The 14,744-nt window shown below is 56.2% G+C and overlaps 1 protein-coding gene across 1 annotated transcript in view; it reads left to right on the top strand.

The window, feature by feature from the left end:
• The window catches only part of LOC144737021 (kielin/chordin-like protein), a 110,258-nt gene that overhangs the window by 28,404 nt on the left and 67,110 nt on the right, over window positions 1-14,744 (top strand). Inside the window, 2 exon segments of the mRNA XM_078619671.1 lie at window positions 2,020-3,955; window positions 5,407-5,539. Of these exon segments, the coding sequence (XP_078475797.1) occupies window positions 2,020-3,955; window positions 5,407-5,539 (2,069 nt within the window).

Raw genomic sequence — 14,744 nt, 5'->3', positions numbered from 1 at the left:
TGCCTATTAAGGCCGGCGCGGCGCCACGCCGGGGTCAACGGCGCCACGCCGGGGCCGTCTTTGTCACTCGCGTGAGGCTGAGTCGACCTAGGGGAGACCCAGGACGGGTTCAGATAATCGCCGGTGGTCGTGAGCCAGGGTTCGTAGTGACAGCGCGCTCACCGCGACACCACCGCTCCCCCACCCTTACATTGATGCACACAGATAGTTAGATACACAGAGAGAGAGAGAGAGAAACAGCAGATCAGGCTGAGCTGTCAATGCTTTAACTGCCTGCGGTTAAACCGGGTTCTTCAGCGTGTGGGGTCAGCGGTCTCAGTCGGGTCACCAATTGACGTTTGGCTCTTTTGCACTCAGTCTGGCTACGTTCAAACTCCGAGAATTGGATATCGGTCTGGATAGGGCAGCGTGTTTCCCACCCGCTGTGCCTTGTGAGAGCAGCGGCGGGACGGGAAACTCGCCGCCCTCTTGGTGGCGTGACGAAGAGAGAGGCCACTTGGAAGGAGGAGGGGGTGCCAGGGGTGGCTCTGCGTCGTCCGCTTCCCCGTTCCGCTCCGTTCCGCCGGGCCGGTCGCTGTGACTCCGATCGTGTCCGCCGGCGATCAAACAACCGGGACAAAAAACTAAACAGAAAGACAAAATGGTTTCTAGAAAGAAACTCACGTGGACAAGGACAAAGACCCGCTCCCGCCACACCCGCATAGTCTTCACAGGTTGCTCGGGCGATATACACGTGTCTGTTCGCGAACACCAGACAGATGAACACACAGACACACACAAACGTGACAGAAATGGAGAGACACACTGAGGGACGGACAGCCAAACAAACGGACATACAGATTGAAAGATGAACAGACGGACGCACGGATGGATGGACGGACGCAACGGACACATTTCACCGTGCTCCTACCGCCCACACACGAGCCCGGCTTTTATTCTCTTTTCAAAGCAACGCAAGAATCAACAAGACAACAGAATGCCCCCCACATGGAGGAAGGGGGGGGTGGGCAGGGGGGGCAAAGGGGAGGTCACGACCTCTCGCGACGCCTCCCACTCGCGCCCGTCGCGATGCGTCTCCCGTCGGCCGGGAAGTCGCGGCCCCACGTGCAGCGGCCGCTGAGAACGGCCGTTCCCGCTGGGCCGCCCACAGCCGCTCGTTCATAACTCGTCACTCGAATCGCGACGAACGCGCGGCTGAACACCGGCACCCCGACGCTGAACCCTAGCGCCGACGCCAACCCTGACCCTAACCCCAACATCCTGCGTGCTGTGTCGGCTGCGTGCGGCGCGAAAGAAGATCGGCGTGTGTGCGTGAGCCCCGATCGCCGGGTGCTCCGTGCGCGAGGTCACCAGCGGAGCGTTCGTCGCCGCACGGCGCTCTCGGATGCGCTTCTGCGGCCACAAGTGAACGAACAACGCCTCGCCGCTGATCTCGTCAAACGACATAAACCACCATCGCGCGACACTCCGGTCGTGCTCGCAGTAGCAGCGGCTTTTGGCTAAACCATCGAACAAAGATGTTGGTCGCCGCACCGCCGTGCGCTTTCAGATGCACTTCTTGTGGGGGTCTCTGTGGGTTTCAATGGGTCTCTTGCTTCCGATATTAGGAAACCGCTGGGAGCAATGCACTTTTAAATCACCTCGATTGAAAACTAATTTCTTTAGAACCGCTTTGTCTGTTCAGTTTGTTGTCCTTCGCCCGCACCCTCCGATTAGCACAGTTGGCTACGTACGGTGCAAAATAAGTCCAACACACATGCATACCTACAACCGTGTGTCAATCCACTGCTGGATGAAGGCCTCCCCAGACCGTTCGGATATCACTCGCCACTGATTGTTAGCCACGGTCAGGAATCGAACTCAGGCCGCCGGGTTCATAGCACATAGTCAAAGACACTGCGCAATGCTCCACCGTATACTAGTTGATATACAGTCTTGCAACCTACTTGCTGTACTGTAGGACCCCTGGTGGCAAACTGAGCTTCTGCGCATGATGAAAATGCCTCGCTTGTTTTCCAGATGAAGACCTTGGTCCAAAACCCCAAGGGACCGCCACAAACAGCACGGTCAGGCCCATGACTCCGCGACCCACGACCCCGCCACGCCCTACTACCCCGCCACGCCCTACTACCCGGCCACACCCTACGACCCCACCACGCCCTACGACCCCACCACGCCCTTCGACCCCGCCTAGCCGTACGACCCCGCCTACGACTCCACGCCCTGTGACCCCACGCCCTACGACACTGCCTACAACCCAACGCCCCACGACCCCGCACCCCACAACCCCGTGCCCCACGACCCCATGCCCCACGACCCCGCGCCCCACGACCCCGCGCCCCACGACCCCGCGCCCCACGACCCCGCGCCCCACGACCCCGCGCCCCACGACCCCGCGCCCTACGACCCTGGCACCGGTGACGACGGAACTCGACGGCTCCTCCGTTACAACGACGACAACAGCGGCAGCGAGCGATGAAAACGACGATGACTACGACGGACTTCGCCTACCTCCGGCGCCAGACTCATCGGTCCTCGAGACGTCCGGCCTGGACGGGGTCACGGGGGCGGCCGAGGGCGGAGGTCGCGTTGAGAGCGACGGAGAGTTCCCCGTGGCCCCAGGCCTCGGCCCGGTGAGTGACCTCGACGATGGTGGTGGCGACGACGACGTAGGAGGAAGGGCCCGGTCTTCGTTCCACCGCGTCTCCCACGAAGATCGGATGGCGACAACCACAGAACGCCCCGATGCGGAAGCTTGGGGAGGAACTGCTGACTTGGCTCGTGACCCTGACGGTGACCCCGGCCGTGACCCCGGCTCCAAACTCGAGCCATCGAGGGATGCTGGCTCGCAGAAACTGGATGGCCGATGGTCCGGCATCGTCGGTGCCACGCGGCCCGGTTCAGACGAGCGGCTCGCTGGGGGCTTTCAAGTGGATGACGGCGACGACGGCGGTGACGGTGGTGACGGCAGTGACGGCGGTGACGGCGGTGATGGCGGTGATGGCAGTGATGGTGGTGATGGTGACGACGGTGGCGACGGTGGCGATGGTGGTGATGGTGACGACGGCGGTGATGGTGGTGATGGTGGTGATGGTGGTGATGGTGGTGATGGTGGTGACGGCGGTGATGGTGGTGATGACGGTGGCGACGGTGGTGACGGCGGTGACGGCAGTGATGGTGGTGATGGTGGCGACCATGACGACCGTGACAACGGTGGCGACGGTGGTGATGGCGACGATTCTCGAGAAGCTCGTCCGCTGGTTGGCGAAGTGGAGGAGGACACCGACGGGGAGACGGGGCCGGGATTTGCCGGTCCCCCGGGCTCGGCGCGTCACCGCGCGCCGATCTCTCGATTCCGCCCGGCGGCCCCGCCCCGCCCACACGGCGACGGCGACGGCGACGAGGTGGCGGTGGAGGCGGATGACGACGACGATGAGAGGCACCCCCTCCCGGTGGACGACACGCGACTGGGGAGCGACGACGAGGTGGACCACGAGGTGGACCACGAGGTGGACCACGAGGTGGACTACGCGCTGTACGGGCCGCGGGGCTTGGAGCCCGACGCCGAGCTGGACTACTACCCCGACGACCTCCACGATGAGAGCGACGATGACGACGACGGCCGCAGTGTCGAGCGAGGAGGAGGAGGACGAGGAGGAGGTGGGGGCGGCGGGTACGCCCAGAGGCACGACGTGGAGGCGTTCAACCTGGCGTCGAGGGAGGTGGAGCTCCGTGGAGGCCGGCACCGTGGCGTGGGCCGAGACGGCGGCGATGGTGGCGGTGGTGGCGGTGGTGGCGGTGGTGGCGGTGGTGGCGGTGGTGGCGGTGGTGGCGGTGGTGGCGGTGATGGCGGTGGTGGCGGTGGTGGCGGTGGACGCGTCGGGAGTCACGGCTCTCCTCTGCTGGCGGACCAGGGGGTTGGCGGTGACGGTGGCGGTGATGGTGGGGCAGACAGGTGAGTGTGGGGGGAAGGTGGAGCAGGGTTTGGCGCAGCGCTCCAGATGAACTGAAGCAATATTTTGGTTTACCAGGTAAGGCCCCGCTAAACTCTACAGTTCTTTATCACAAGCGACGTGGCTACCACAAATGATAGCTCAATGAAGTGGCCTCATCATCACCGCGTGCAGATTGATAGCGGCCAGACACAGTCTGAACAGGTGACGTCGATTCTAAATGTGGAGGGAAAACCAGAGGACCCGGTGAAAAATCCACGGTGAGAACACGCAAACTCCAACTGTACAGCAGGCGTCGTCAGGGTCAGGATCGAACCCATGACCTCCTATATACCAGGCGAGGTAGTTAACGTCTCCTTAGCCACCGTGATGATGATGAGAGAGAGAGACACACAAACTCCAAATATACAGCAGCAGGCGTCGTCAGGGTCAGGATCGAACCCACGACCTCCTGCGTACCAGGCGAGGTAGTTAACATCTCCTAGCCACCATGGCAGTTACTACTCAGATGAGGTCTTGGGTCACCCGTGTTTGTCTGTGTGTGTCTGTGTGTGTGTCTGTGTGTGTGTCTGTGTGTGTGTATGTGTATGTGTCTGTGTGTGTGTCTGTGTCTGTGTGTGTGTCTGTGTGTCTGTGTGTGTGTGTGTGTATGTGTGTGTGTCTGTGTGTGTGTGTGTGTGTATGTGTGTGTGTCTGTGTGTGTGTGTGTGTGTCTGTGTGTGTGTCTGTGTGTGTGTCTGTGTGTGTGTGTGTATGTGTGTGTGTCTGTGTGTGTGTATGTGAGGAGTGGTAGTGTAGCGGTTAGCGCGCTGCGCTATGAACCTAGCGACCCGGGTTCGATTCCCGCTCACGGCCAACACCAGTGACGATTATTTAAACCGGTCCTGGGCCTCCCCTAGATCAACTCAGCCTCGAATTAGTACCTGGTGCTATGCGTAAACATCAGCACTGGGGAGACAAAGGCGGCCAGGCCCGGTGCTGGGGTGTGTGGTGCGTGTAGTGCGTGTGGCAAGTGTGGTGCGTGTAGTGTGTGTGGTCTGTGTGGTGCGTGTAATGTGTGTGGTCTGTGTGGTGTGTGCAGTGTGTGTGGTGTGTGTGGTGTGTGTGGTGTGTGTAGTGCATGTGGCAAGTGTGGAGTGTGTGGCGTGTAGTGTGTGTGTAGTGTGTGGTGTGTGCAGTGTGTGTGGTCTGTGTGGTGTGTGCAGTGTGTGTGGTCTGTGTGGTGTGTGCAGTGTGTGTGGTGTGTGTAGTGCATGTGGCAAGTGTGGAGTGTGTGGCGTGTAGTGTGTGTGTAGTGTGTGGTGTGTGCAGTGTGTGTGCTCTGTGTGGAGTGTGTGGCTGGGCATGGTACTGGCCACCCCCTCGTGTGTCATGCCGGCTTTCGTAGGTGCTACCCGACAGCTCTTGCCTCCGGCAGTCTGTTAAGGCTTCAGGGGATGTCTTTGTGGTGCAGGCTGGACACGGACACGGTGGCGCGCGTCGCCGCCCGCCCGCCCCTGTCCTCCGGAGACGCCGCTGGTCGCTTGTCCCGGCTGGAGCAGGAGTTCCAGGGCCTCGCCACCATGCTGGACATGCTCAAGGCTCAGGTACATGCGGGGGGCGTCTGTGTCTACACCAGTGCGTATATCTTCTTGGTTCTTTCGGTAAAGTCGCGTAGAAGGGAAGTAATAAAATAATAAAAATAAAACATAATAAAATAATTCTCACGACGTTTCGGCCACAACGCAAGCAGCCGTCCTCAGGTGAAGACCAGGTCTGTCGGGGAGACAGCGTCTTATTTTTATTATTTTATTACTTCCCTTCTACGTGACCGAAAGAACCAAGAAGATGAATCCCTGCAGTCACGAAAGCTTTAAATCGAAATTTAACCATGCGTATATGTTGGTGTGTACCTGGTGCGGTGTGTAAACATCGCCACTGGGGAGACAAAGGCGGCCGGGCGTGGTGTTGGCCACCCACCCCCTCGTGTGCCACTCCGGCCTTCATAGGTGGTGCTAACTAGCTAACAGCACTTGCCCCAATAGTCTGTTGAAAGCGGTGGTTGGCGCCCTGCGCTACGGACCTTCCCGTTCACGAGGCCACCATCGCCAGTGACGATTATCTGAATCGGTCCTGGGCCTCCCATAGGTTGACTCAATGAGTACTTGGTGCGGTGTGCTTGCCTGAGTCGTAACCGGCACCGGCTTGCCAGAGTTGCCGATCATACACGGCGAACGAAGATATACGAGACTTGTGGAGCGAAACGTCGAACATCGCACCGGGCAACCGTGCAGTCTGTTGTCCTTCCCCGCACCTCCGATTAGCACGGTTGGCTACGTACGGTGCGAAAGAGGTTTAACATACATACATAGACTCACACAGAGATCCATAGACTCACACAGAGACCCACAGACTCACACAGAGACCCATAGACTCACACAGAGACCCTGAGACCCACAGACTCACACAGAGACCCACAGACTCACACAGAGACCCATAGACTCACACAGAGACCCATAGACTCACACAGAGACCCATAGACTCATCACATAGAGACCCATAGACTCATCACACAGAGACCCATAGACTCACACAGAGACCCATAGACTCACACAGAGACCCATAAACTCACACAGAGACGCATAGACTCACACAGAGGTCCATAGATTTACACAGAGACTCATAGACTCACACAGAGACCCATAGACTCACACAGAGACCCATAGACTCACACAGAGACCCATAGACTCACACAGAGACCCATAGACTCACACAGAGACCCATAGACTCACACAGAGACCCACAGACTCATCACACAGAGACCCATAGACTCACACAGAGACCCATAGACTCACACATAGACCCATAAACTCACACAGAGACTCATAGACTCACACAGAGGTCCATAGATTTACACAGAGACTCATAGACTCACACAGAGACCCATAGACTCACACAGAGACCTAGAGACCCATAGACTCACACAGAGACCCATAGACTCACACAGAGACCCATGGACTCACACAGAGACCCATGGACTCACACAGAGACCCATAGACTCACACAGAGACCCATGGACTCACACAGAGACCCATAGACTCGAACAGAAATCCATAATCTGTTGTCTTTCCCCCAAACCTCCGATTAGCACGGTTGGCTACGTACGGTGCGAACCAAGTTGAACGTACAAACACACGTATCCAGTAAACATGCCGACGTCGGCGGGCCAAGGTTGGCGTTTGGTCAGAACCGTCGGCCCAGCGACGTTCACGTGTTGAATGGGAGGCCGCGTGGGAGAGGGAGGGAGACATCCTCATCATAATTTGCCGGGAATCTGTTCGATCGCGCCGGTCTACGTAGCGCGTCCCGCACCCCAGCAGCTGCGTCCGATATTCAATCCGTTGCAGCGCACGTTTTGATATATATTATTATATTTTTGTTAAATGTAATTCTGTGTTGGGTAAAGATTTAAAACAAAACAGCCAAAGCAGATTCCACCAAAATAAATCTCGAGAATGAAAGACGTCCAAGATATTCTTCCCAGTCGCGGAGCTGCGTTATTAAATTCCTCCACTAAAGTTCGATGCTGTGGGGGGGGGGCGGGGGGGGGGGGCGGGGGGTGTGTGAGTGGGCCTCAACGTCAGCTGTGGCCGGCTTTTACCACGCGGGTTTTCTTTTTGGCCGACGTTTGCGCCAGGCGTCACGCGGAGTTCATCGCTTCAGATCTGTCAGCGCAGCAAGCGCTGGGGCTGCTCTATCTCTCTCTCTAGCGCCAGCAGCAGCTGCAGTAATTCTGCTGCTGCTGCTGCTGCTGTGTTGAGGTCAGGGCACAATTTGTACTCGCATGTGTGTGTGTCAGCAAGTTGGCACAGGTGGCGCATCGGCCAATCATCTCAGTCAGTCGACCCGTGGCACCTGGGTCTGCCCCTCGACACTTCACGTGGCTCTTTGGTTCTTTCGGTAAAGTCACGTATAAAGATAAAATAATAAATTAAATAATATTTTATCTTTATACGTGACTTTACCGAAAGAACCAAAGAGTAATTCCTGCAGTCACGAAAGCTCCAAATTTAAGAACTTCACGTGGCCTCAACGTGCACGTAGCCTGGCACAGGCGCTGCGGTGACGTCACTGCCACTTGGTGGCGAATGGCGGTTGTTGTTGTTGTTGTTGTCACCGTGCGTCTTCGTACGTTGCGGGCGGTGTGGTGGGTTAGCGCGCCGCCCTACAGACCCGGCAAACATTTCAACTCGGTCACAGGACCGCTGTGTGACCACCAGCACTGGGAAGACAAAAGCGGCTAACCGTCGTGCCGGCCACCCGACCCCCGTCACACGCCGTGCCGGCCTTCGTAGACGCTGCTCGCATACAGCGCTCGACTCATACTCTTTGTTTTTTCGATAAAGTCACGTGGGTCAAATTTTTGAATAAATTAAATCACGACGTTTCGGGTGCAACACAAGCATCCTTCTTCAGGAATGGACGCTTGTGTTGCGCCCGAAACGTCGTGATTTAATTTATTTAAATGTTTTACCCACGTGACTTTACCGAAAAAAACAAAGAGTATGAATCCTTGCAGTCACGAAAACTTCAAATCCAGAAGCGCTCGACCCGACGGTCTTGTCAACGCTATACAGGGACGTGTTACGTAATAACAATAATGTTTAAAATGAAAACGGCTTGGGCCTTGGCACCGCCTTTGCCGTGCACGGAGAGACCGCGTTGACGCTGACGAATGCCTCGCGTTGTTTTGGTTACATTTGTGGCCACGCTCCACTGCCGACGCAAGATGCTTCGTTATCCGCGAAGTGTTTACGTTTCATATCGAGCGCATCGTTCACGGCGATGGCAATCGGGGCGCCACCGTGGCTAGGAGATGTTAACCACCTCGCCTGGTCTACAGGAGGCCGTGGGTTCGATCCCGACCCTGACGCCTGCTGCTGTGTATTTGGAGTTTCAGTGTCTCTCTCTCTCATCATCATCACGGTGGCTAGGAGATGTTAACTACCTCGCCAGGGTACGCAGGAGGTCGTGGGTTCGATCTCGACCCTAATGACGCCTGCTGCTGTATATTTGGAGTCTGCGTGTCTCTCTCTCATCATCACGGTGGCTAGGAGATGTTAACCACCTCACCTGGGTACGCAGGAGGTCGTCGGTTCAATCCCGACCCCGACGACGCCTGCTGCTGCTGTATGTTTTGACTTTGCGTGTTTCTCTCTCTCTCTCTCCCCGTGATCGCGTGGATTCATCTCCGGGCCCTCCGCTTTTTCCGTCCACATTTGGAGTCAACATCGCCGCGCGTTTCATAATATTTTGCCCGATGTCAATTTCCGCGCGATAAGCCGCTCCGTTGAGCCATCGTTTGCGATGGCCGGGTCGCTTCTGCGAACGAGCTACGTAGCTCAGTGGGGCCTTGAACGGCAAACAAAAAAAAACATTGTTTATAGTGTGAGTTTAGTTTCGCTCGACAAGTCGTGACGCATGGGAGCAGGCTGGAGGGGGGGACCGTGGACGAGCGGGGCAGGCAGCAGGAGCCGCGCGGCGAGCCGGTCTTGTCGCTGCCAACGAGTTCCCAAGCTCTGCAGTCCCCTCTGTATATTAAGATGTTTTCGGCCAATAGGAGCGAGGGCTTTCATAGCGTGGTGGGAGGCTATCGGAGCGCTCGGGAGGAGAGAATATACGCGTGTGTTCGAGGGGGGGCAGCGTTCTATTCCAGTAGCGATGGGACAGATGGATATTAGTCCACGCTGTTGTGTCAGCTAGCATGTGTGTACGGTTGATCATCGATTATCTGGCACTGCACGATTATCAGGGCTGCTTCCAACGCTCCAAAGGCTGTTAACCAGTCGTCGGCATGTGCGTGTGACACATCAGTGTAGATACGCTTGATTTCAGTGACAAATATTGCATGGGGTACATTATACACTGCGTACAACTTAAACAATGACAATACTGCACGTATATACACATCACCCCATAATGCAGAGTCTTCGAGATTGGAGTGGTGAGTACGGTTCAGTGGATAGAGTCACTTGTTACAGCAGGCCATTTATTTGCGTCCATTTGTGTGTTCACCTATGTCAATTTCACACGGTAAACAAATTAAAAACACAAAAAACACGAACACACACCGAAAAACGTAACGTCGTGCAAGAATGTGCAACATTAAGCAATTTTTTAATGACAATCTATTTCACGTGATTATCCGGCGTTTTGCAAAGTCCCGCGCCCCCTTTGCCGGACATCCGACGATGGACCGCACGTTGTAAATGCTCATTAACAAAAAATCCTGGAGGGGGGGGGGAAGAGACGATCCAAAGATTCGAGGGGGGAGCAGCGACAATGGCCCAAACAGACCGGCCGCCCCCGTCCGGAAGACGCAGATGTCCTCGCGGATTGCCCGGTGATGGCAGCGATGCGGCCAACGGCGATCCGGTCAACGGCGATGCGGTCAGCGCCACGCGACCGACACGCGCGCACGGCGATTCTCAGCCTTGTCCAGACCACCGACTCAGCAGAGGGCCCCAAAGCGTGGCCTTATTATTATTGTTGTTGTTTAGACCCCCAACTATGTTGAGTGGGTGACCTGAGCAAGGTCGAGAGCACATTGTACATCGAACGTGGTGGTCACATGTATGTAGGTATGTTGGAATTTTTTCGCACCGTACGTAGCCAACCGTGTTAATTGGGGGGAAGGACAACAAACTATGGGTCTCTGCGTGAGTCTGTGTCTGTGTGTGAGTCTATGGGTCTCTGTGTGAGTCTGTAGGTCTAAGTGTGAGTCTGTGGGTCTCTGTGTGAGTCTATGGATCTCTGCGTGAGTCTATGGGTCTTTGTGCGAGTCTATGGGTCTCTGTGTGAGTCTATGGGTCTCTGTGTTAGTCTACGGATCTCTGTGTGAGTCTACGGGTCTCTGTGTGAGTCTACGGGTCTCTGTGTGAGTCTATGGGTCTCTGTGTGAGTCTATGGGTCTCTGTGTGAGTCTGTGGGTCTCTGTGTGAGTCTATGGATCTCTGTGTGAGTCTATGGATCTCTGTGTGAGTCTACGGGTCTCTGTATGAGTCTATGGGTCTCTGTGTGAGTCTATGGGTCTCTGTGAGTCTACGGGTCTCTGTGAGTCTACGGGTCTCTGTGAGTCTATGGGTCTCTGTGTGAGTCTATGTGTGTATGTTGAACCTCTTTCGCACCGTACGTAGCCAACCGTACTAATCGGAGGTGCGGGGAAGGACAATAAACTGTACGGTTGCTCGGTGCGATGTTCGACGTTTCGCTCCACGAGTTTCTTATATCTTGGTTCGCCGTTTATGATCGGAGGTGCAGGGATCTAGGCATGATGGCTAGGGGGGGGGGGCTGTGTGAAGCGGCTGGTTGGGGGGGGGGCTGCACAGTAATGGGTTCTAATCCTTCCTCGTGTGGCTCACGGCTTCACTTCGCACCGTGGCGAAGCACGCGGTCGCGTCGTGCCGAGTTTGCATCACCGGTTGACTGGGACGGGAATCGAACTTGTCGGCAGGGTGTTCGCCGGCCAAGTGACAGACCCCCCCGGCACGACCCCCCCCCCCGTCCCCCGCAGCGGCTGTGCTGTCGCCTGGCGCTGACCTCGTTTTGTTCGTCGTTATTTTTCTTGTTTCGCACAAAATTAATGAACGTTTTGAATGGCGCCCGCGCGCCAAAAAAAATTCCTCCGGCTCGGTGAACCGTGGTGGTGGCGGCGGTGGTGGTGAAAGTGGTGGTGGTGAAAGTGGTGGTGGGTGAAAGTGGTTGGGAGGAATGTGAGTGTGGGTGAGTGAGTGGTGAGTGGTGAGTGTGGTTGAGTGGGTGAGTGTGGGTGAGTGAGGGTGAGTAGTGAGTGTGGGTGAGTGAGTGTTGTTGAGTGAGTGGTGAGTGTGGATGAGTGAGTGGTGAGTGGGGGTGAGTGAGTGTGAGGTGAGTGTGGGTGAGTGAGTGAGGGCGTGGTGAGTGGGGGTGAGTGAGTGGGGTAGAGTGCCAGCTGTCCACTCACAGCACTTGCCCCAACAATCTGTTAAGGTTATACGGGGGAGCTTTGTCTTTGTTAGATGATGCGACCCCAAGTTTTGGATGAATACTCAGGCTTAAGACGCGACATTTCTGATCATCCGAAACTGATTATTGTGACACTATTGCTGCACTTTTATCGATGATGTCGATGGTGATGATGATGGAGATATCTATAAAGGATGATGAAGAGGATGATGATGTTAGATCACGACAATGATCGTGATCACACGAGATCTTACTGGTGATGATAACGATGATAGTGGACCTCACATTGATGATGATGGTGATGGTGAATTAAGCACGCACAAATACAAAGATCCCCCGTACAGCCTTACCAGACTGTTAGGGCAAGTGCTGTTAGCGAGCACCTATGACTGTACACCAGGGGTTGTTGGTGGCCAGCACCACCCTCAGCCGCCTTTGTCTCCCCAGTGGCGATGTTCACAGCGCACCGCCAGGTACACATTTGAGTCTGAGCCGACCTCGGGGAAGGTTCAGGACCGGTTCAGAGAATCGTCACTTGGTGGTCGTGAACAGGAGTCGAACTCGGGACACCCGTGTCCGTAGCGCAGCGTAGCGCGCATCACTCCACTGCCACTCCACTCCGCTCGAACGCACACACGCACACGCACACACGCGCACACACACGCACAGGCACACACGCACAGGCACACACGCACAGGCACACACGCACAGGCACACACGCACAGGCACACACGCACACACACGCACAGGCACACACGCACAGGCACACACGCGCACACACACACACACACAGGTACACACGCACGCACACGCGCACGCACACGCGCACGCACACACGCACACGCGCACGCACACACGCACACATACACACACTTGCACACACACTTGCACACACACTCACACACATACACACTTGCACAAACACTCACACACACACTTGCACACACACACACACATACTTGCACAAACACTCACACACACACTTGCACACACACAGATCCCCCGTATAGCCTTAACAGACTGTAGGGGCAAGTGCTGTTAGCGAGCACCTATGAAGGCCAGAACGGTACACGAGGGGGTGGGTGGCCAGCACCACGCCCGACCGCCTTTGTCTCCCCAGTGACGATGTTTACACACCTCACCAGGTACTCATTTGAGGCTGAGTCGACCTAGGGGAGGCCGGGACCGGTTCAGATAATCGTCACTGGTGTTGGCCGTGAGCGGGAATCGAACTCGTGTCGCCAGGTTCATAGCGCAGTGCGCTAACCGCTACACTACCGCACACACGCACACACTTGCACACACACACGCACACACACACAGGCACTGGCGCACACCGCCAGTGATAACAGCCTCCTTTGTGTTGACCAGTGAGCTCAGGGCAAGGCTCTCCTCGTGCCCAAACGCCCCCCCCCCTCCTCCTGGCCCCCCACCCCACTCACCCCACTCACCCTCTCGCTCTCCGTGTGTGTGACAGAGTGAGCCGTGTAACCCCCCCCCCCCCACTAAACAAACACGCCCGCCCTGCCGAGGTGATGTATTGTGAGCGAGTAACAATGCAAGGGGGGGGGGGGACCCTGTGTGGATGTCCAGATTTGACGGGTCACTCTCTCACTCAGAGCCCCCCCCATAGCCCCCCCTTGCTCTCACCCGGCTCTACTCACCCAACCACTCGCTCACCAACTCACCCAACCACTCGCTCACCAACTCACCCAACCACTCACCCACCCACTCACCCACTCAAACACTCACTCACCCACCCACTCACGCACCCACCCACCCATCCACTCACCCACCCACTCACGCACCCACTCACCCACCCACTCACTCACTCATCCACCCACCCACTCACTAACCCACTCACTCACCCACACACTCACTCACCCACACACTCACTCACCCACACACTCACTCACCCACCCACCCACCCACTCACGCACTCACTCACTCACTCACTCACTCACCCACCACTCACTCACCCACCCACTAACACACTCACTCACCCACCCACCCACTCACTCACACACTCACCCACCCACCCACCCACTCACTCACCCACTCACACTCACTCACTCACTCACCCACTCACTCACTCACTCACCCACCCACCCACTAACACACTCACTCACCCACCCACTCACTCACTCACCCACTCACACACTCACCCACCCACCTACTCACTCACCCACTCACACACTCATTCACTCACTCACTCACCCACTCACTCACTAACACAATCACCCACTCACCCACTCACACACCCACTCACCCACTCACTCACCCACCCACCCACTCACCCACTCACCCACCCACCCACTCACCCACTCACTCACACACTCACTCACCCACACACCAGGGTTGCCACTCTTATGGGAATCTGCGTTCAGGCGGTATGAATGTATGAGGTCCGCTACGACAGCGTCACTGCTGGACATTTTATGACAATCGACCCCTGCGTTAATGGAGAAACACGTCTGGGTTTTTGGTCTGCAGTGAGAAAGGTGGAGACTCTTTTATGGCACTGTTTTTTGTGTTGTTGTCGTGATTTTGTTCGATATATATATATTTTTGGGTGAGATCGCGTAAATATAAATGTGTTGTTAAACCCGCCACCACCCGACACAGCCAACTAGTAAAGGTTGTCACGTAAACAGAACGTGCCGATTCATTACTAGTACAGCACTAGTGTATAGTGTGGTGTATAGTGTAGTGTATAGTAGTGTAGTGTATAGTGTAGTATACTAGTACAGCACTAACCGGTGTGTTGGAGATCCAAGCCACAACATTTGCAATCTGAGTCCGACGTTT

This window comes from Lampetra planeri, chromosome 64 (assembly GCF_965212315.1).
Source record: "Lampetra planeri chromosome 64, kcLamPlan1.2.h2, whole genome shotgun sequence".
NCBI lineage: Eukaryota > Metazoa > Chordata > Hyperoartia > Petromyzontiformes > Petromyzontidae > Lampetra > Lampetra planeri.
This window is presented reverse-complemented; position numbering and strand designations above follow the sequence as displayed.